Source organism: Marmota marmota, unplaced genomic scaffold, assembly GCF_001458135.2.
Source record: "Marmota marmota marmota unplaced genomic scaffold, marMar, whole genome shotgun sequence".
In the NCBI taxonomy this organism is placed as follows: domain Eukaryota; kingdom Metazoa; phylum Chordata; class Mammalia; order Rodentia; family Sciuridae; genus Marmota; species Marmota marmota.
The window spans coordinates 6,822,634-6,846,563 of NW_026000078.1; the positions used below are offsets into that span (position 1 = coordinate 6,822,634).

Genomic DNA, 23,930 nt, shown 5'->3' on the forward strand with positions numbered 1-23,930 from the left:
ATTCCACTATAAGGTAGAATTATAATGTACCAATTTGAAAAAAAAAATATTCACCTGGATTGCTATTTGAACACTGAATAAGTCAGTATGGGAAGTAAAAATCCTTGACAAGGCAGACTCCAACGAGGGTGAGCTTTTATGGGAAATTTAACACTTTACTGTTCATGGCCAATTAGGACCCTCTTTCCCCCAGGTTCCTTGACTCCGGTGACTAAAAATGCTTCTATGCATTTTCAATCTCCTAAATTCTCTCTAAACTCTAGGATTTTCTTACTTTTTATTCTTACTTTTTATTCTCTATGACTCTTCCTATGGGATAAGATGTTTAAAAATTGTTTTTCTAAGGAAAAATTATACATATAACAATGTTGTTTTGCTTCCTAGTTAAACTGCCTTTTAAAGGGATATTTTTCTTAGGGATTTTTAAAAAAAATAAAATGGTTTTCCTAAAACAAAGATAGAATGGTCTAACATAGAATTAAAGTAGGTCTCAGGACCAGAAGTCAGGAAGAAACTTTAGTTTCTATTTTACTGCTATTATCCTATAGACAGGGGTTAAACTTGGCTCTTTAAAATCTCAGTTCTAAACAAGGGTAACATGACTTTCCCATCACCCTCTTTATGGAGATCTTCTGAATTAGTCAGAAATGTGTGTAAAAACCATTTTCACTCCTTAGAATAAAGATCATGTAGATGCATGATTTGTAACTGTGAAGTATCACAACTATTTTCTAGGTTATTTAACTTTGATTGTGGATAAAAATACATATATTTTTGGCACTGATTATAGTTCTACTGCTTATAATTGCCTTTTGGTTCCAATTAGCTTACAAAATTCTCCCAGTGGAACACATGGCTATTTGTAAATGACAATGGAGCAAATAAAACTCCATGATATAGGACACAGAATCCTCATCATTTCACAAGCTTTCTTCTAAGAAAACACATACCAAGCACTCCATTGGAATGGCTTGATTTCACATTTGACTGTTTCTGTCTCTTGCCCTCTCCCACTTACTGATAAGTATAATCAGTAGCTTTTCTGAGAAAACAAAGTTTCTGATGTGAACAATGCCTTCCAGCACAAAGGATGCCCTCTGTCATCATTAAGTCTTTATTATCATATATTGTAACAAAGGTTTAAGAGCAACAGGTTTATCATCAGATGGTATGATCGGAATTGTTCGAAATGCTGTTAACTCTCAGAAAAATCTTTGCCTTACACCTGCACTAGGAAATGTACCCTAAATGACCAATTTTCTACTTTATATTCATTTCACTTGAAAACAATTTTATAGAGCTTTCAAGGAAAGAGAAAGGAAAAGAGAAGACAACCACACACACACAAAAAGCTGCCACAATGAATCCCTTCAATACAAAGATTGAACAGAATACATTTTTATAGCTCAATTGACAATTCATTGTTTGAAAGGAGTTATAATGAAAATGCAGATAGCTCACTCACTTCAATAGAATTAGAAATTACTGTTGTTATAATAATAATACAGACTAGACTAATAGCTATTCAAAGAAAGAAAGCCCCTGATAGATAGTAGAGAATAATTTGTATTCTCTGGACATAGAATATATTGAAAACATGGCAGTCTACAATAAAATCTGACTTTCCACACTAATGAGTGAAGTTGCTCACTTGCAGAGAAAAAAAAAAAAAACAGTTTAGAAGAATAACTTCTTGAAATTTTCCAAACAGGCCAAAGCACTTAACCAGTCTAAAAGACATTTTTGAAATACAAATGCAGAGTCAGTGTAATATCTAGATAAGTAGTCTAAATTTTTATCTGCAGGTAAATTCCAGTTATATTTTTAACAATATGATTCATAAACACTCAAAATGTACTCAAGTACCTCATCTATTCTGAACTCCAATTATTCCCTAGATCATTAAGATCATTGAGCTGGGCATGGTGGTACAAGCCTGTAATCCCAGCAACCCCCAAGGCTGAGGTAGAAGAATTACAAGTTTGAGGCCAATCTTAGCAATTTAGCAAGGCCCTAAGCAACTTTGCGAGATTCTATCTCAAAGTGAAAAAAATAAAAAGCACTAGAATGTAGCTCAGTGGTATAGTGCCCCTGGTCCAATCCCCAATACCAATAAATGAAAAACAAAAATATGATGATTAAGAACATGAGGTAAGGTTAGAAACAGGTTTTCTCATTTCTGGTCCTTCTAACATGAAACACAGAATTGGACACACATTAGACACTTTGTAAGTATTTAAAGAGATGGACAGATGAAAGAATGGGAGGGTGGGTGAATAGGAGCTTATGTTTAATGAGAGCTATGCCAGAACTCCTTCATACATTGTTTTAATCTGTATGTTGTGATTATTGTTACTCCCACTTTACGGAAAATAAAAGTGAGGCACACTGTGAAAGTAATCTGTTTAAGTTCATGCAGCTGGTATATGGCAGGGTTGGTAACCCATACTCAGCAAACTGAAGCATGATTTTCTAAATTCTTGTACAGAAAAGAAAAACACGGGTTGGGGATGTGGCTCAAGCGGTAGCACCCTCGCCTGGCATGCGTGGGGCGCTGGGTCGATCCTCAGTACCACATAAAAATAAAATAAAGAAAGATGTTGTGTCCACCAAAAACTAAAAAATAAATATTAAAAAATTCTCTCTCTCTAAAAAAACCAAATAAACAAAAAACACTTAATTTTCTCCTCTCATGCTAATTATGTGCAAACTCAAATGAGATGGGACAGGGGACAAAAAGAAGTGCTTAACTATATTTTTGGAAGCTATTTGAAAACATCCCCAGGAGGGAGTCACATATTTTAGGATGTGAACCAAAAAGGACATGCCTTCTTTGGAACATGAAATTGGCAACTGATATACATGGAACTACTGTAAACACACTGAAAAACACATATGGTTTGGAAGGACCAACCAGCCAGCAGATTCTTCAGACCTAATGAGGAAGAAAGAGTTTTTGCTCTGAATTTCTTTTAAAAACACAGGACATTCTAGATCATGCCATTACTCAGTTCAGACTCATCTCAGTTTCCTACAGTTACCTTCCATACATGTGATCTGAACAACAAAAGCTAATTTAATCATGACAGCCTTGGGATACTGTAAGATCTGAGGTGCTTTTAGAAAAATCAATTTTTATGAAGTTCAGGATGAAGAATTATGGCAAGTATATTTTTATTACACACTAATTATTTGAAAACATTCCCTTTACTTGGTAGTTATCAAGCTAAAGTATTGAGTCCATTCTAACATCTTACTTTGTGGCTACACTTGATTTGGTTTGCTACCAACAACCCAATAAGGAAGCTAGGGATAATGTAATAGTTACCAAGAAATCTTACCAACTAGAGCATATAGTTAATGGCTCACGTTACATTTATCTGAGGCTCAGTAGAAACTACTCAGATCTGGGTTCATCCTAGGTCAAGTCTATCTAGTCTCCGCATGTAGGGCTGTGTGTATATTTCATTCCAAAGCCTCCCAAAGAGTCAGTAAGGGTTGGGAACACCACTCAGGTCCAGTCCTGGTTGTGTAACACTTGAAGCTAAATTACATAGAGATTAAGTGATTTGACCCAAGACATATAGGTGTTTGGCGACAAGTACATGATTTGAATCTAGGCTTTCTCACTCTACCACTGCTCCTATCAATAAGAAGCTTTCGTTGAGTGAAAATCCTTTGACTGTATCAGAGATATCTGTAAGACAGTTTGACTCATGTTACATCCATGTCAAAAAGATGACATGAATCATTAACACTGGCCTAACAATTAAAATGCATTACTAGCTCCAGCAAGCATGAGTGGTTCCTTAAGAAACAGAAGACCGTAATGTCAAAGCAATGATGACAGCTGATAACTGCACCGTGAGCAGTTAGTGCATATCAGGTGGCACTCAGTGCATACCTGCTGATCTGAAATTTGCTAATTCTTTTTGCTAATTCTCTTACTGTGTTGTAAATATTAGCCTTTCTTCTCCCTAACCATTATATTCCCCTCAAAATAATACACATTTTGTCATTGAGTAGTTCTCATTTCTCCTACAATTCTCTTAAGCATTTTGAAAGCCATTCTAGCATCATACTAGAAATTCTTCATGTTTCCAGGCAGCTGGGGAGGAAATGACAATAACGTCTTTCTTTTTGTCTAGAAAGAATAGGAGGCAGTACAATTGAGTAAAAAGAGTACTGAGCTGTTGTTTGTCATAGAACCCAAATTATAGTCATACTTTCAACGCTGTGTATTAAGTGAAATAATGAATATGGAAAAAAAATCATGATAACAAAAAATAAGAAAAATTACATATTTACATATTTAAGCTTCCCAAATCTAAATTATCGGAAAGAAAGAAGACTGAAAAGAAGCAAAGTTTTGTTAGAAAAAAAATATGAAGGTCCAAATCTTTCTCTCTCAAGGGTAAACACCTCTGGAGACACACACACACACACACACACACACACACAGACACACACACACTTTTCTGGGGTTCCTGCTGGGCTATTCTCACCACCTTCATTGATCTCAAACACACCATAGACTGGGAACTCCTTATATACACCAAGATCTTCAACACTTTTCCTTAGCATGACTCTTTCCTTTCTCCATAGTGAGAAATGGACTGGTTTTTAGCACCCTTGAGAATTGTTTACAAAGTCAGTTTATTCTTGGAGCCTCTCAGACAGTTTCAACAATGTTTTCAAGGCACGCTGGTACCTTGGTGATCTCCAGTGAACCATACCTCCTGGTATTCCATTTGCATTATCCTCTCCCTTGTGTCTGGGCTGGTCCTTGTTCCATGCTAACAAATAAAAAGCAGCAGAAGTAACTGCACCAGTTCTGGACATAAAGCTCAGAAAGTCTGGCAGCTTCTTCTGCTTTTACACTTAGATTAGAGCTACTGTGTAAGATGTCTAACTGCCCCTGCCTACCATGCTGTGCAGAAGCCTAAAGAGTCACTGAAGAGGTCACTGTGATAGACAGCTACAGCTGAGTTCCCAGACAGGGCTGGTCCTATCTGCCAACCCTGTGGACAAGGCCATTTTGGACCTTCTATGTTGTATCACCCCAGCCAACATCAAGTGAAGCAAAGGAGCCACCTTATCAACCTACAGCCTTATAAGAAATAATAAATCATTGTTTAGTAAAGACAAAACTCAAATACTGTCACAAATTTGATGGTAGTTACACAAACACAAGAAACCATTTTAATTAGCATAAAGACAGGTACTTTTTAAACGGCACATAAGCCTACCTCCCCTGTCATTAGGCATAAAGTCTAAACTAAGGTGCAGCACAAGTTTGATCATGACAGCATGACCACAGAAGCAGCAGCAAAGTATGGTAGTTAAGAGCTTGGCCTCTGTTTCTAGAATTCCTAAGTCTGATTCCCAGCCCTGCCAAGTCATGAGCTGTGTGACTTTGGGCAGACTACTCACTCTCTACGTACTCTGGTTTGTTCTATAAAATGAGGATGATAATAATCATAATTCACATTATATAATTCTCATTTGTATTATATGTGTTCATATATGTAAAATATGCTTAGAATTCTACTTTGTATCTAAAACATAGAATAAGCATTAATTGTTGGTGTTTTTAGTTGTAATTATTATCACAAGAAAAGAATTTTTCTCAGTTCTACCTGGAAATAGGGTAGAGTAAGAGAGTATACAGAAGAGAAAATTTCGACAGAAAAGGCTTTAATTGAAATGTCAGAGCAATAGATAGGGGTGCAGGGGTGATGGGAATGATGATGAACACATGAGAAGTTGGAGGATGGTGAGCTGTGAAATCAGAGAGGTAGGCAGGGATGCACCCTGTGGTTCGTACGTGCCACCATTAGGGCTAAGAAATGTGAACTGTGTGTAGTCAGAAGGAAGATACTGGAAGACACCACCAACAAGAAACTCTGTAATTATATCTGGATTTTGTGGGGTAGAAAGGATGGTCGTAGCAGACAACTTCTAGAGGTTAGAAGGTGATTGAGGAGATCACTTAGAAGGTGATCCCAGGTGATATGCAACAGTTGAGTCAAGTAGAAGCTTTACAATGGAGGTGGAAAGGAAGAAATGTATTGAAAGCAATTTAGAAGATAAAGTGAGAAGGAATTGATGACTAAAAGATGTAGAGAGGGACGGATGAGAGGAGGGAATAGAACACAAAAATTTTAGACTTGGGCATCATACTATAGTCATACATGTATACACATGTATACAGCAGGATTCACAATAGTCAAACTATGGAACCAGCATAAGTGTCCATCAATGAAAGAATTAATGCATAAAGAAAATGACATAATATAAACACAATGGAGTTTTATTGAGCCATAAAGAAAAATGGAATTAACACCATTTGACAGAATATGGGTAGAACTTGAGACCGTTATGTTAAGTAAAATAAGGCAAACTCAGAAGTCAAGGGCCAGTCATATGTTTTATCTCATATGTGGAATCTAGGAAAGGAAAAAGAAAAAAAAACTGGGACTGGGGCAAGGAATCTCATGAAAATCAAAGGGATATCAATAAAGGAAAGGGAGCAGGGGGAGGGGAGGAGGAGAGGGAAGGGGGAAGTGCTGGGGTCCCATATTGGCCAAATTATATTGTTATATTCTGTGCATGTTTGAATAGGTAACAACAAATCCCGTCATTATGGGCAACTATAATTCACCACGGAAAAATGTAGAAAGAAAAAAAATTCAACTTGACTATAGGAAAGGGAGTGGATCATGTGGTTATGCCATCAATCAACAATGATATTGAACACTTCAACAACTCTATCAATTACTTGGATCATGCTGATATTTGTCGAATATCCCTCCTGTGAGAAACAAAATCCAGATTCTTTTCAAGTACACACAGGACATTTATCAAGATAGACCATTTTCTGCTCTATCACTAACACAATCTGATTTCAAGACAACTTATTAGCTACATTTGCCGTAAGACAATTTCTAATAAATTTAAAATGATTCCAATCATATGAACTATATTATCTTATGGTATGGCATTAAATGTATAATTTGTATGTTCAAGTTAAAAATAAAATTACTTTTAAAAAGAAATTATGGTTGGGCAGGGTGGTACATGCTTGTAATCCCAGTGGCTCAGGGGACTGAAGCAGGAGGTTCTCGAGTTCAAGCCATCCTCAGCAAAAGTGAGGCATCAAACAACTCAGTGAGACCCTGTCTCTAAATAAAATATAAAATAGGGCTGGAGATCTGGCTCAGTGGTCCAGTGCCCCTCAGTTTAATCCCCAGTATCAACTTCCATAGCCAAAAAAAAAAAAGAAAAGAAATTAGAAACAGAAATATGTCTGGGAAATCCCTAAATATTTGAAAACTAAATAACATATTTCTAAATAACCCATTAAAAGAAAGTGAAAGGTAATTAGAAAGTAGTCTGAATTGACTGAAGATGAAAATACAGCATTCTAAAGAAAGTGAGAAAAGCAGCACTTAGAAATTTATATAATAACTGCCTATATTAGAAAAAGGATCAATGAGTAAACACTTTACCTTAAGAAACTAGGGAAAGAAATGCAAATTAAGCCCAAAAGAGGAGAATAAAGAAAGTTATAAAGACCAGAGCAAAAATCAATGACACAGGAAAAGAAAAACAATAGAGAGAAGGGGTGAAACCAAAAGCTGTTTTTTGGGGAAGATTAATAAAATTCCTATCCATCTAGTCAGGTTGATCAGGAAAAGGAGTTCAAGAAGGAAAACACATGTTGATAACATCAGGAATGAGAGGGATAACACTACTACAGAAAAATAGATACTAAAAGGCAAATGAAGGAAAACCATGAAAACTTTAGGCCATTAAATTTGACAATTTAGACAAATTGGTAAAATTCCTTGAGAAACAAACTATCCAAACTCACTCAAGAAGAATAGATAACCTGGATGACTCTATATTTATTAAAGGAATTGAAACAGTAGTTTAAGGAAACTTTCCTATTAAAGAGACTTTAAGACCTAGAGAGATTTCATGGTGGATTACATAAAACATGTCAGGAAAAAATTATGCAATTCTGTAAAATTGCTTTTAAAAACCTAAAAAGAAAGAAATTGTTCCCATTTCCACATCTTTGAATATTACATTATTACCCAAGCCAGACCAAAAAAAAAAAATCAAGAAAATAACACAAATGTATAAAAAGTATAATGCAGGGGCTTGTTTCAGAAGATTGATTTAATATATGAAAATCCATTAAATTTACCATATTAATAAATAAAAAATAATAAAATAATTTCAATTAATATAGAAGAAGCATTTGACAAAACGTAACATGCATTACTGATAAAAACTCAGCAAACTAGGATGAAGAAAGAAATTCCTTGACTTTACAAAGGACATTTGTTAAATACTAGAGGTAACATCATATTCAATGGTACAGGACTTAAAACTTTCCCCTAATATCAGGAATAGTGCAAGGGTGTATTCTCTCACCACTTGTATCTAACATTTTACTTATGTTCTAGACATTGTCATTGATAAGAGAAAAAAAAAAGGAATCCAGATTGCAAAGAAAGAAGTAAAACCATATTTACTAATTGGCAATATAATTATTTATATAAAATGTGTGTTGGGACCTGGAGAAGAAAAGCTACAAGAATAAGTGAGTTCAACAATAGTTACAAGATGAAAAAACATCAATACACAACTATATTTCTATATATTCCTGATAAATAATAGAAACTGAAATTTTAAAACTGTAATTTACAATAGCATCAAAGGGAAGTGATTACATATACGACAAAAGACACGTATGAATGGGACTCTGACAACTACTAAACACTGCTAAGAAATTACAGAAGAGCTAAATAGAGTATATCAAGTCCAGTGATTAGATGACTCAATATTATCAATTCTATACTAATCTATAATTCAATACAATTCTAACCAAAATCCCAGCAGGTGTTGATTGGTGAAAATGACGAGGTGATTCTAAAATTCGTATTAAATGGAGAGGATTAAGAATAGCCAAAACATTAAAAAAAAGAACAGAATTAATTTGGAAGACTAACACAAGCTGACTTATAAACTATAATAAGCAAGGCAGGCAGCAGCACACTGGAAAAGAGATGGATAGAGGCTACAGAAATATACCTGCATATACGGTCAACTCATTTATTTATAAAGTGCAGAGGTAACCCAGTAGATAAATAATTGATTTTTCAACAAATGTTGCCATAATACCTGGCTATCCATATTTAAAACAATATGAACACTACTCATCATATACAAAAATAACTCAAAATGCATCATAAACCTAAATGTAAAAACTATAATTATAAAATATCTAGGAGAAAACATAGAAGAGTATTTTTTTTAACTTTGAGAGAGGTGAAGTTTTGTTTTGCTTTGTTTTTTAATGTAGTTCTAGGGAATCAAACCCAGGGCCTTGCACAGGCTAGGCAAGCCTACCACTGAGCTATGTTCCCAAACTCAAAAATATTTCTTAAATAAAACACCCATTGCATAATCAAAAAAATTGACAAAGTGGACTATATCAAAAATAAAAACTTTTGTTCTATGTATAACAATGGGAATAAAAATAGAAACCACAGATTAGAAGAAAATATATAAAAATAACACATTTTATAAGGAAAGGATTTAGGCCCAAAATATATAAGGAACTCTCAATATTTAGAAAAGAAAATCTGTTAAGAATTTGTTTTTGATGAAATACTGGAATAAGTATTTATTCACCACTAAACGTAGATGGATGATATATGAAAAAATGCTCACAATTATTTAGTTATTATGGAAATGCAAATAAAAAACACCATGGGATACTACTATATAGCAATTAGACCAGAAAAAAATGAAAAAGACTGACCATACACAATGTTGGATCAGTTATGGATCACCTCAAATTTTTCTCTACAGCTGGTGAAAATGTAGCATGGCACAGTGACTTTCAAAATCAGGTTTAGTAAAATATATTTAGTAATATATTCATATATCTATGTATGATCCATCATTTACCCTCTTGAAATTTAGCTAAGAAAAATGAAAGCAGACAACCATACAAAGACTTATACTTGAATGTTCACAAACACTTTATTTGTAACAACCAAATGCCACTAACAACCAGAAAATCCATTGGTAAGAGAATAAACGAATTGTGCTATATCTATAAATGGTATAATAACCAGCAATAAAAAGAAAGAACATGATTAAATCTCAAGATGATAATGTTGAGTGAAAGACATACAAAAAAAGAATACACATTGTATAAAATTCTAAAAGGTAAAAACTTATCCATAATATGAAAGCAGAACAATGGTTTTACCTTGGAGTTGGAATGGTAGAGTAATAAATGAGGGTATGAAGGAAGGACCATGAAGGGTCACAAAAATATTACTCAGCTTTAAAGAAGAATGAAATTATGGCATTTGCTAGTAAATGGATGGAGTTAGAGAATATCATGCTAAGTGAAATAAGCCAATCCCAAAAAACCAATGGCACAATATTTTCTCTGATATATAGACACTAATACACAATGCGGGGGTGGGGGGTGCTACGAAAGAACAGAACTTTAGATTACGTACAGGAGAGTGAAGGGAGGCGAAGGGGAATGGGGATAGGAAGGATCTTAGAATGAAACAGACATTATTAACCTATGTACATATGTGACTGCATGACTGATGTGATTCTACATGTACAATCAGAAAAAAATGAGAAATTACACTCTATTTATGTATGATATATCAAAGTGCATAAATGCATTCTACTGTCATGTATAATTAATTAGAACAAATAAAAAAGTTATTAAAAAGAAGTTTGGGTGGGGCTGGGATTGTGGCTCAGTGGCTGCAAGTATGAGGCATTGAGTTCGATCCTCAACACTACGTAAAAATTAATAAGTAAAAAATAAAGGTATTGTGTCCATCTACAACTACAAAAATATTTTTTTAAAAAAAGAAGTTTGGGACCAGTGAGTACATGTATTATCTTGACTGTAATGGTGGTTTTACTTGTATACACATTTGTCAAAACTTATCAAAGTTGCACATTTTAAATACGTATAAGTGGGCATATATCTCAAAGATTATATATATATATATATGGGTTTTAAGTGGTAGCTGTGAGCCAAATAAGTAACATAGAGGGGAAGAGATGGAACACATGACTCCCCTAACAAGTGCAGCTTTGCTATGGGAGAACAAGAGGGTGAGAAGGAATGAGGGAACCTGATAGAACCAAAGACTGAGGTACCCATGTGTTTTCAGTGGCAAGGAGCTTGAGCATATTTATATACCATAGAAAAGGAGCAGGGGGAGAATGAAATTGAAAATGTGAGATGGAAAATCCAAGAAGAAAGGCAAGTAAGAATGTAGGTATATCCTGCGGTTATGTTGAGGGATGCATGAGTTAGTAGAATTTTTCTGTTTTTCTTTCTTCTGAGAAGGATGACATATGAAAGGAGTATGATAGTTAAGAAAAATATTGGAGCTTTGGAAAACTCATTGCCTATAGCAGTTGAAATGATGGTTGTAGATAAATGTTCAATCTTAGAGCATTCTCATGTAATGAGATGAAAGACAGTAAAATATTCCATGCCAGTGAAAGCTCTTGCTTACATGTGTGCACAGTGGGATATTATCCAATAGTTCTCTGCCTTTTCTCCCTTTACCCTTAACCAAATTTCATTCATATGCTAATCTTCCTGTTGATCCTTACCCACCTCTTCCCTCAATGCACAATAGATATTTAACAAATCCTTTAGATTTGCTGGGGAATATTTTGAACATACAAAAGAAAATAGAGAATAATTTAATGAACAGCAGCTTCTATTATCCAGCTTCATCAAAGCTTAACATTATAGCATATTTATCTCAATTTAAAAAATGCTTAAATCAAATGTAGGCTTACTGGCAAGATGCATTTTACCACTAGCAAACATCAACATAATCACTTACTTTTCATATTTCATATATTTCATGAAAAATGCCCAGGGCAACCTCTGAGAACCTCAGGTACTGTGGGTAGGCAAAGAATCAAATATGGCCAGAAATGGCCACTGGCAAGCTAATTAGGTAGTTTCCCTGAAGTACACTGTTAATATATTAAAGCCATGCAAATTAGATCATGCCCACAGGTACTGAGTTTGGAAAATCTGCTCTAGCAAGGTATGAATTTTTAATAAAAATGATAATTATGAGTAACAGCATTGACACTATTTTCCTTTAGCTTTCTAATACTCACTGCCACTTTGGTATTGGTAAATATGAGGAAGGCTAATAAAAAAAATAATTTCCCTCTCCATAGTATGTAAGATTTCTGAATCTGAAAGCAAGCAATCAGTTATAACAGCTTTATTCTTCATGCAGTTATGAATCATCCATTAAATTTAAAAAGTTATAATTTTGATAGTACCTGCCAAAACCGACTGTGTGCATCTCCTCTCAGAAGTTCAACGGTATCCCCTGCCTGGATATGTAACGGGGGTCCTTCATGAAGAGCTGGGGGTGGTGTTCCAGTGTAGTTCCTAATGACCTGCATCTTTGGCAAACCTGAAAATAAGCAATGTGAGTTCTAGAATTGAGAAAGCAATGATGTGTAAAGTCCAAATGTATTTTTTTAAAGCCATTATTAATATTAAAATACATTTAACATTTTTTCTTTTCTTTTCTTTTTTTAGTTGTAGGTGGACACAACACCTTTATTTTATTTTTATGTGGTGCTGAGGATCCAACCCAGTGCTTTATGCATGCTAGGCGAGTGCTCTTCCTCTGAGCCACAACCCCAGCCCAACATTAAAAACATTTTAATACCACTAGGTCCAAGTAAACATTTGAAGTAATTCCAATGGAATGCTTTTCAACTTTCTCACTATTCGAGATGGTAATAGAAGACATGAATTTATCCCATGATCCCTTACATACTTTACCTCTCCCTCACCATCAATCTCTTTTTAGTTGGAAAAATATTTCTTTTAGTTGATGCCTGATTCATAAAAAACCCATCACGTATGGTACAGTTTAATGGAAAAGAATCAATTTTTTCATCAACTCTATCCTTTTTGCCTACTACTTTCCTCTTGGGCATTGGTTGATTTCATCACTAAGGAGGCTCACCATTTCTGTGTATGTATCACACTGCCCAGTATAAGGTTGCTATCTTAAGGTTATCTTTGTAATTCAAAAGCAAAGGGGTGATGGATGTGCCACTGCAATACTTGAGACATTTATATGAAGAAACTCTTTGGGCTCAAATTTAGGCTTGCAAAACAGACCAATGAAGGGAACATGTCCAAGCCAATAGCATCAATGATATATGAAACAGATCTGTCCACTCTCTGTATTTTTTTTGAATGTTCAATGAAGACATTGAAGACATCAGTTCAATATTTCATTTTTGAGAACAGCAACTTCAACTACACACAGGCCTAATTGTACCAATACTGGTATTTAGAGGTGAAACTGCTCCCTCCTAAGGGAAAGATTGCTCATGAACATGATATTTATTGCATATTACAGAACTTAAGTCATTGCTTATTACACTTCAGGAATTTTTATGCTAATGACTGACTGTAGTGACTGGCTGAAAGTGCTGCACTTAGTACATAAAGGAGGTACATAATGACTGCCGTTTTGGTTCTTGCTGTCCAAGTTGCCTAGAAAAGGCCTCGATAACTACATGGAATGCTCCAGCAAAGAGTTCAATAAAGTCCTCAAAATCCTTTTCAACAGCCACTGCAGAGAGGGGAAAACGAATGTCACTATAAATTAGAACTGAAAAGCTTTTGTCAACAGTGCCTTATCAATCCAGTCAATCAGAAGGCAGAGGGCTGAAACACATTGCATCCTTCACCCCAATTTAACAGCTGCAACTGCTGAGGCATGTTAGGAATTGGTACATCACCCCTTGCTTCAGTTCTTGAGCCACAGACCCCCAGAGGGATGAATTTAATCTCACATCCATAATGGAGTGATTTCCTTCCAGATGCTAAAGGGTGGCACCCTAACACAAACAGCAGTCTTTGTTGTTTTTCCCAAAAACAATACTCCACAGGAGAACTCTTCTGGCTGAAGTGTTTATCAGACTTGTTCTCTACACACTGTAAATGCCTTCAAGTACAGAGAGTGCTTATTTTACACATTCTATTAAATTGCTACTGTTAACCTAAAATGAAATCTAAACATCCCGTACACATGACAATTGATTTGAAAGCTCAATATATAAAAGAGGATAACGTAGAATTTTTCAAATGGAGTCTGGTATGCGTGATCGTTATTCCATGTTTGGAAGTCAGAGTTGAGGTTTGCCTCTGTTTTATTGAGCGTGTCTAGGGCATTTGGTAGACTCCCTGGGCAATTTTGGGTTTATGCCATTTTTTTAATATTTATTTTTTTTAGTTATAGGTGGATACAATATCTTTATTTTATTTTTATGTGGTACTGAGGATCAGATCCACTGCCTCACACATGCTAGGCGAGGGCTCTACCTGTAAGCCACAACTCCAGCCCCAGGTTTATGCCAATTTTTAAATAGAAGATGAAGGCAAGAAAGAAGAGCTTTCAAAGCTGAAATAATGCATGTGGCTCTGTCCTTTCCTACAGTTGTCTATGGCCAAGACCCACTGGGATAAAAAGAGCAGTGCCATGTACATGTGACACACAGTGGGAAAGAGGCCAGTTCTCTCATTGTCAACATGCCCATTGTCATATGTCATTATCAAGAAAAAATGATTGAAAACGTATAGGATGTTTAGGAACAAACATTCACTGGATGACATTTCACTACCCCAAAATGCATTTGAGATTATAGCATAGAAATGCCAAGCTACATACAAGGCTGTAGATGTCAGGCAATGTTGCCTCCTGCCTTTTTAGAGGATAGAATGCCATAACACATGGCCTAGTAAAAATCATAGTATTTAAAAAGGAAAAGTGCAAATGTATTAATATAGTCTGGTCAGAAAATAAGACCTAACTATGCTACAAAGTAGCAACAATGGATTTTGCTTTTATAGCTCCGTTTATTCCTCATTTTTCATTTACTCTAACTTTTCTGCTATTACTATTTGGTTATAAGCTCCATTTGGGAAGTTGATCTAGACAAACAATAGTATAAGTAATGTTACTAACCTCATTCTTGAAACAAAAATGGGAAACCCTTGCCAGGAATTATGGTCGAGTCCAAGAAATAGCCAAAAAGACATAGTAACTAGCCTCAATTCTGCCCACAAAGGACTTGCAAAGAACAATATTTATTCAACTCATATGCTTTTCTCATGGGACAAATTGTGAGTTTATAATATAATGGAATTTATACCTCTGGTTATTTGTTAGATGATCCTTGGGTATTTGTTTCTAATTGGTTAGCACTTTCCATTTTAGCATGATTTGTTGTTAGGGCTACAGGATTACAGAGATCAAAGGATAAAAGAAAGGAAACAAGGGCACAATGACATAAAGAAGACTGACATTTTGACCCTGCTTCTGATGCTAACACACAGAAGGTGTTCTACAAATACCGCAGGACAAATAGTTGCTTTCCAAAGGAACCTTCCTTTTACTAAAAAGGCACAGCCACATTGCTGTGAACATAATCACATCAACTGAGATTTAAAATGCAATTAAAATAAGAAAAGAGGGAATGAGTTAAACTTCAAGTCAGCACTTAGCCATCAATATAATATTTAACACAATCTACTGCCACAGCAGGCATCACACCTCATAAATGAGATCAAGAACACAGAAGAAATTAGATTTACAGATGCTCATCTTTCGAATAGCCATTTACTGTTGATTTAGTGTAGGTTTTCCTCTCCTTATAAAATATGCCTGATGGGTATTAACCTGAGTTTAAAAATGACCAGGACAGAACAGTCATGACATGTCCCCATGACAACTCAGTCATAGTGGCATATAGTTTATTAACAAGGTTTTCCTGAAACTTATTCAAAAATCTCTCTCTTGTAACCTTTTTCCATTGACCTGACTCCTTCTATCTGGAATTATGCTGAAGGAAGCAAATCTCCTTTTCATAGGCTAGCCTTTCAAACTCTAAAATTTCATGTAACTTTAAAATCCATGCAAATTTTCATTGAGGCTGAAAATCCCTAGTTCTTAAAAAAAAAAAAAAACTATAGATATATTTTCCCTTGGTTATCCATGCTTTGAAGGATTTGAGATGCAAAACAGTCTGAACTCTTAAGAGCAGAAATGTAGTCTTCCTCATTGACACTGATTAATCACAAACAAATACCCAAAGGTTATCTTTAAAAAGATGATCAAAAATATGCTTTTCAGAATCACATCAGTTACACATCCATTGATTTACATATTGCCATACTAGTGTCTGTTGTGTTCTGCTGCCTTTCCTATCCTCTACTATCCTCTACTATCCCCCCTCCCCTCCCCTCTTCTCTCTCTACCCCCTCTACTGTCATTCATTTGATTCTGCAATCTGTATATGGGGTAAAAATGGGAGTTCATAACCCACTTGAATCAAAGTGTGAAATATGATATGTCAAGAACTATGTAATGTTTTGAACAACCAACAATAAAAAATTTTAAAAAATATGCTTTTCATTATATTGTAAACTCACAACTCACAGAAAGCTATTTATTTCTCCTTGGGAAAACTAAGACTAAGTAGTTGTTAAGTTTCTTTCTGCTCCAGAACTACATTAACAGCAGAGATGGCACAGTCACGGTGCTACTCACCAAAATCTAAGCATTAAGGCTGCAACTATCTTCAGACATTGCGTGCAAAATAATCACATGTAATCTCATCATATATATTTGGGCAATCTTGGAAATTCCCAAAACTTTTATATAATCATAATTATAAATTATAATCATAATTATAAATTATAATCATAATTATAAATTATGATTGAAATAGCTCAGCCAAAATTATGTATCCTGTCAAATGTTTAGTTATTTAGTTTTATTCACTATGACAAATGCTTTTTTGTACAGCTAACTATACCCTTAATATCTAACCCGTGCATAATTCTTTCCTTGAATTTTTGTTAACCCTAGTAATTGTGCTAGGTCTTAAATCAAAGTCTCCAAGTCAGCCTTATGCATGAAAGATTCACATACAGAAGAATTGGCAATATTAAAATGATAGTTACATGCCAGTAATAGTCATGGAGTTCTGATTAAATAAAACTTGAAGCCATGTGGAACACTAAAGTCTCAAAAAAAAAGAAAAAAGAAATGTGACACATGCCAAGAAATTGTTTTAAAAAGTGCTTTATAAAAACATTAATTCTATATAGAATCCTATTAGAAAATTTACCAGACATAAACAATTTCATTAATAATTTTCACTTAAACCCTCAAACTCAATGAACTTAACAGTTATTGTACCAGTATCAGCTGCTGTGTTGTCTAAGCAGGGCAGGAAGAGTGCTTGTCACAATATAGATTAGGATCTATTCAGGATGCTGATATTGCTGCCCTAATGCAATGGGCTTCCCTGGGACAATAACTCAGAGGAGAGTGCTGCCTATGAGAAAAATATGCTGTCAGTAATGTGCTGGCCTTTCACCTCTGAGGCCTAATTTAAAATCTAAACACAGCCACATTAAAAAATAATTAGTTCTGCAAGATGTCAGAGGAAACCTTTGGTTTATCCTGGGAAACTGATCATGAGCATAACACACATTCATTTGTAACTGTATCTTTTGCCCAGTGCTGGACATGGAGGGTTCAGAACAGAGCCAGGGCATGACTCCTGTCCTCAGACAGACTATGCTCAGTCCACTAAACTGACAGGTGAATGCAAAAGGAGCAACACAATTGGGCATGGTTTCTTGTGCAGTGGGAACTTTTAAAAAATATTCCTATTCATGAAAGTTCAGGAAATTTTGTTTTAATAAATCTTAAGTAGGATCCTAAGATATATATTTTATTTTTTTCTCCAAGTTTCCTCACTGTGACTACCAAATTCTAGCTAGGTTTTTAGAACCTCATTCTTTGGGTACATGTACAAAGCACCAAGACCAACATCCAACATGACCAAACTTGTTTTTGAGAAAATTACAGTGAAGTAAGTACCATCTGGCATCATATCAACAAAACTTCCTTTAAATTAAGATCTGTGCCCTTTCTGATTCAAGTCCACAATCTAAGGCTAAACCTCTAAAAAGCAGGCTGAGTAGACTTGGGGGCTGCACCTCCACTGCCCACCATACCTTTCAGGGCTCTTTCCAAGAAGGCACTACTCTTTCCTTCACTTGCTGGTCTTCCTAGAGGAGCAAAAGGAGCCTCAGAGCGAAAACCATCTGTGATAACAGAAGCGGACAATTTGGTGGAAAACAAACTAGTCTAAAGAACTAATTGTTCACAAAGGGAACACTTCGCATCAATGATTTTTAAAAATCTTCATCCAGAGCAGCCTACTTTACTTTTATAAACAACGATGAGTCAAATGGAGGAAATAGTTATTGCTCATATAAAAAGAAGGGTTGGGTGTAGAAGCCTTCCTCCAACTTTATAAACACTGACTAGCCACTCTTTGGCACTGCCTATTAGAGTATTAGTGAATTGTGAATCAAGGGTGAAAGATAGAATAGTGCCTTTTGGAAGGTTTTTTAAATTTTAATTTATTAAAAAGATGTTATAGGTTACGAGTGCAAAAGAACTCTAAAATTTCATGTAACTTTAAAATCCATGCAAATTTAAAATTCTGTATTAACATATATGGATATTTTAGTGAAAAAAAAGGTTTCCCTAAAATCTTTAAATAAAATCCTAGCTCCTGGAGAACACCCTGTGGGTTTAGCAGACTCTTGGTAAATAATCATTCCCAAGGATGTGAATCCATTTTGAGAAGCATAGCCCAGAACTATCTCATCATCTTCTTTTAAGACAGAAAAAGTACACAATCACACAACTCAAATAAGAGTGTTATCATTGTCTAGTCTAATCACCTTATTTTCTATATTATACAACTAGGAACCAAAATGGCAAATAAGTGATCTAATATCAAAAAGATAGTTAAAAGCAGAAACAGAACAAGAACTCACTTGACTGACTCCTAGTTCAGTGACCCTACAGCAGGCAGCCACTCCTCACAACCTACATGAAAAGGCTGTGGCCGAGCACAAGCCTCCTGATAGGGATGACTTATCAGCATGATCTGAGGTGCATCCCATGCCACCTGGGCATTCAGCTTCATCTTGGGCAGCAGCAATGGGGGATAGATTTTCCTCCAAGTGGGGAAAGAACTGGGAGAGTTCCCCAAGACCAGCTTCATTCTAGGAGAAAGGTAATAACTCCTACTGGTATACTCTAAATCAGATCCTCAAAAACTCCCACCTTGCCAGGTGAGGTGGTGCTTGCCTGTAATCCCAGCAGCTCAGGAAGCTGAGGCAGGAGGTTCATGAGTTCAAAGCCAGCCTCAGCAACAGTAAGGTGCTAAGCAACTCAGTGAGACCCTCTCTAAATAAAATACAAAACAGGGCTGGGGATGTGGTCAAGTTCCCCTGAGTTCAATCCCTAGTACCAAAAATATTAAAAAAAAGAAAAAGAAAAAAAAATCCAACTTAAAAAAAATCACCACACCAGACAATCCATGGAACTCTCAGGGGCTGACACATCCACATGCAGCTGAGGATCTACGGGCAAATGGACATATGTAGTTGGACCTACACAAAGTTATAATCGCTTAAACCACATCATTCTGCACTGCTCAGCATACCCAAGTGTTTCATGGATGGTGATTAAGCCAAAGATTGCAATAAAGAGGCCAGATACACGAGATACCAGTGGCTGGGAGGAAGCAAAAGGAGACCATCAAATGGGGGCAGTTCTTACTGAAGGAGGATGAACCAGATGACCAGATTTGCTCTTGAGGACATGAAAGGAGAAGGCAGATGCATAGGTCAGCAGGGCCTTGCTGACTCCTAAAATGACTAAGATCATTAGTTTCCAGAACTGTTGGTCCAAAAATATTTTCTTCAATGTCTGCTGGACTTTTCCTTTGTAGAAGGCACCAAGATCCCAAGTGACCACTAATATGATTTTGGGGGCTATATTCTTACCCTTCTTCCTATCCCCAAAGAAACTCAGCATGTTTCTTTCCTCCAATCAAAAAAAGTTTTCACTGGTCATGGTGGTACATCCCTATAATCCCAGTAACTCAGGAGGCTGAGGCAGGAGGATTGTGAGCTCAAAGCTAGCCTCAGAAATTTAATGAGGCCCTAAGCAACTCAGAGAGATACTGTCTCAAAAAGGAACTGGGGATGTGGCTCATTGGTAAAGTGCCACTGGTTTTAATCCTCAGTATTAAAAAAAAAAAAAGAAGGAGTAGTTTTAAGAGTTCAGTCATAAAGATATCTGAGGGACAAGAGAACAGAGTAAAAGTAAAATCAATTAAGACACTTTGCAATAGCCTAGTTTCCTTCCTTGCTCTACAGGTTAATTCATTTTCTCAACAGGTATATACACATCATTCATTTCTAGGCACCGGGAAAAAGGACTAACCATGTCCATCCTTAAAACTTGTATTTTAGAGAAAGTGACAAACACAAAGGAAGCGGATGAAAGTGATAAAAATCAGATTTAAGTATTACTAAAATGCATTTAGAAAAAATACTGGATTACAGAGTGCTTATGATGTAGGGGTGAGAGGATTTTGTGGGAAGGTGAGCAAGTCAGGCTTAAGACCTAAGGAAAAAGCTGTAAGCCTCTGAGATGGGGGTGAAACTGAACAATCAAGTTGAACTATAAACATGAAGACTCTGAGACTGAAATGAGCTTAAAGTACTTGGGGGCCGGGACACTGAATAAAAGCAAAGGATAAAATTTAAGAGAGATAATATGCAATCTTGAGAGCCTGGCCCAATTCATTATACCCTTTCTATGCTAATTTCTGTTGAATTATTTGAAATTTATTGAACAGGTAAGGTTCTCACTAGCATGCTGTACCTTCTTTCTGGAATTATACATGCTGTTGTCTGCACATAAATCTCAGCCCACATCCATGGAGGAAACTAAAAACTCTGACCTCTCCTCTCATTCCTTAAAGCTCAAGTATCACTTCTGCTAAGAAACCCACTGCTATAGACTGAATGTTCACGCCTGGTTCATATGTTGACAACTAATCCCCCATGTGGTAGGAAGTGAATAGCTTATAAGGGTGATGCCTCAGTGGACATGATAGTGCCCTCAGAAGAGATCCTGGAGAGCTGCTCACCCCTTCCACCATGTGAGAACACAAGGAGAGGACAACAGTCTATGAACCAGAAAGTAGGCCCTCATCAGACAGAATCTTCCAGCACCTTGACTTTGGATTTCTCAGCCTCTGGACTGTGAGAAATCAATTTCTTCTGTGTTTATAAGCTACCTAGTTTATGATGTTCTGTTGCAGCTGCCCAAATAAACTAACACATTTTTTTAATGCCTTAGACACACTCTTTTAGATACTTACACTTATTACTTCAAAACCATTTATTACACAAAGATTATTTATTTAGCTAATACAAAATAACATGTAACAGACCATAAACACCTTTCTATGTGTCTTTGTGGAGAGTTTATATCCTAGACAGTGACACCTTGATGACAAATTTGTAATCTTTACATCAATGAATTTTTTTAAAGACAAAAGGAAGAAATGTAGTAATTCTTTCCCCTGCCCCAAATTCTCTTCTAGATACGTGGCATGCACACTGAATTACACCTCCAATGTACCTCTAACAAAAGCATTTCTTCTTACTTTCATTTCTACCTCTCAGTTCAAGTATTCTCTTTCTAAGTGGTCACCCCTTGTCAACTTTTATAATAGCTGATCCTGCATATAGCAGCAGGATTTTAAAAAAACATGAATTATATAACAATATTCTCCTATTTAAAACCCTTCCCACTACACTTAGAATTAGATCTAAACTCCTGGCCATCATCTATAAGACTCTCTGGCCCATGATAACTCTCCAGTGTCATTCTGTTCCAATCTCATATTTACTCACTTTTTTTTTTTTAATTATGCTGAGCTTTTTACAGTTTCTCACAATCCTCAGCAAATAGGTTGGGTCAAGGTAGTCTATACATTTGTCATTCACAGAGTTAACCATTTACTGCTATCTGTCTCCTTTCCTTTTATATATATTGTTCCACTCAAATTTACACAACAAACATTATTCTAATAATTAAATTTAGTCACTAATTAAATACTCAGTTTTGTTGCTACTGTAGAATTATAATTAGTTTTGACTTGATTTTAAATTGTATTTCTGCTTTCATTTCTATCAATATGCTATATATAACTAAAATTTTGTGAAATAAAATTATTTTTAGTGTGCAAAATAGCTAATGTATTTCTTGAAAGTGCTTAATAATAATACTCTTAATTTATACTTATCCTCAGTATGCTTTAAATTAGGTGACTTGTATCATCTATAGTTTAAAAATATTTTTTTTTATTCCTATATAGTAAGTTGTTTCATTTGCTTGCTTTTCTCAGTCTTTCGCTCACTCTCGATCTCCCTCCCNCCTCCCCTCCCCTCCCCTCTTCTCTCTCTACCCCCTCTACTGACCTTCATTTCTCAATCATCCTTATTTATCAAATGTATGTTATAGTTTCGACATGTTCAAAAGTAGCATAAGTTTTTTTAAGGATTAGATACACAATCCTTTTAGTCATCTAAGGGTATAATAAAAATATGAAAGTAATAATTATTAAAATGTAAACTATGAACTACAAAGAAAAGATATAATTGTTAAAATAGTGAGAAATTGTGCCAAAAAGTTATGCATAGAAAAGATATACTGAACTAGAAATTTTAGTTCTGTCTCATTTCTCAATCAATGACACCTGAGACAAAGTTCACATGTAATTACAGTTTACAAAAGCACCCGCATTTAATACACAATATACTAACATGGCATATCATCTAAAACCAAATTACTGATTTCTCACCGACTTTAATCACCATGAAAAATTGCTTACCTTAACAATGACCTTTGCCTGAACTCTATAAAGTCTGTTTTTTTTCATTTACCCATTCTTTGTTCTTCCATTAAGACAAAATTTTCCAGAACAATGTGGAAAACTCTCTCTTTGCCAATACCCCATGGTTTATCCCAGAACATTGCAGTATAATATATACTAGGTTAAACCAGTGTATTGGCTGGTTAAGCCATAGGAATTGAATGTCAACTGTTTTTGAACTAAGCATAATTCTGTTTAGAAAAGAATATTTTATATAAATTTGTATTTGAGTATTAGCTCTGTGGAGCAATCCTAATTAGTAACTTTCTGTCCAATAAGTTATAAACATTTTTTGAGTCCCTCCTTCCAATCAACCTTGGGGACCTAACCCTGAAGAAACTTAGTTACAACCCCACCAAAATTCAACAGCAAAAATATTGCATTTTGCCCCTTAAGCTAAGGAGTATACCTAGTGATAGTAGAAATCCAGTTTTCTCTTCTGTAAAAATATTTCCTCTTTAAATAGTAAAAACTGTATACATTATTCATTACAAAATAAAAAAAAATAATTATTTTGGTCCTTAGTTACTAATAATCTTTGTTTTACTAACCCCTAGCACATTGCTTGATATATGGTAAAAGCTTGGTAACAATGTTTTAATTTTAAGAAGAAGTTTTTACTGTAAGAGTCTAATGTAAATTTTTAAACATAAACATATGATACAACCAAGTTAACATGTCTTTTTCAAAGATTTAAAACAAATCTTTTTCAAAGATTTAAAAATTTATGACATTTGTTCTGAAAAGACTGATTAGAAAAGATTAACATTAAACAGATACATGAGGTGGGATGGAAAGGGAGAGAAAGGGAAATTGCATGGTAATGGAGGGAGACCCTCATTGTTATACAAAATTACATATAAGAGGTTGTGAGGGGAATGGGAAAATAAACAAGGAGAGAAATGAATTACAGTGGATGGGGTAGTGAGAGAAGATGGGAGGGGAGGGAGGGGGGATAGTAGGGGGTAGGA

General features: G+C 35.4%; 1 protein-coding gene across 5 annotated transcripts in view; it reads right to left on the reverse strand.

The window, feature by feature from the left end:
* Positions 1 to 23,930, reverse strand: part of Vav3 (vav guanine nucleotide exchange factor 3) — a 348,664-nt gene that overhangs the window by 47,085 nt on the left and 277,649 nt on the right. For 3 of the 5 annotated variants that reach the window (XM_048814633.1, XM_048814635.1, XM_048814636.1), the window contains exons 20-21: positions 12,382 to 12,518; positions 4,737 to 4,796 (exon numbers count right to left, since the gene is read on the reverse strand). In XM_048814633.1, coding sequence (XP_048670590.1) covers positions 4,737 to 4,796; positions 12,382 to 12,518 — 197 coding nt within the window. The remainder of the gene's footprint in view (positions 1 to 4,736; positions 4,797 to 12,381; positions 12,519 to 23,930) is intronic. The other 2 variants (XM_015502627.2, XM_048814637.1) reach the window with 1 other exon arrangement.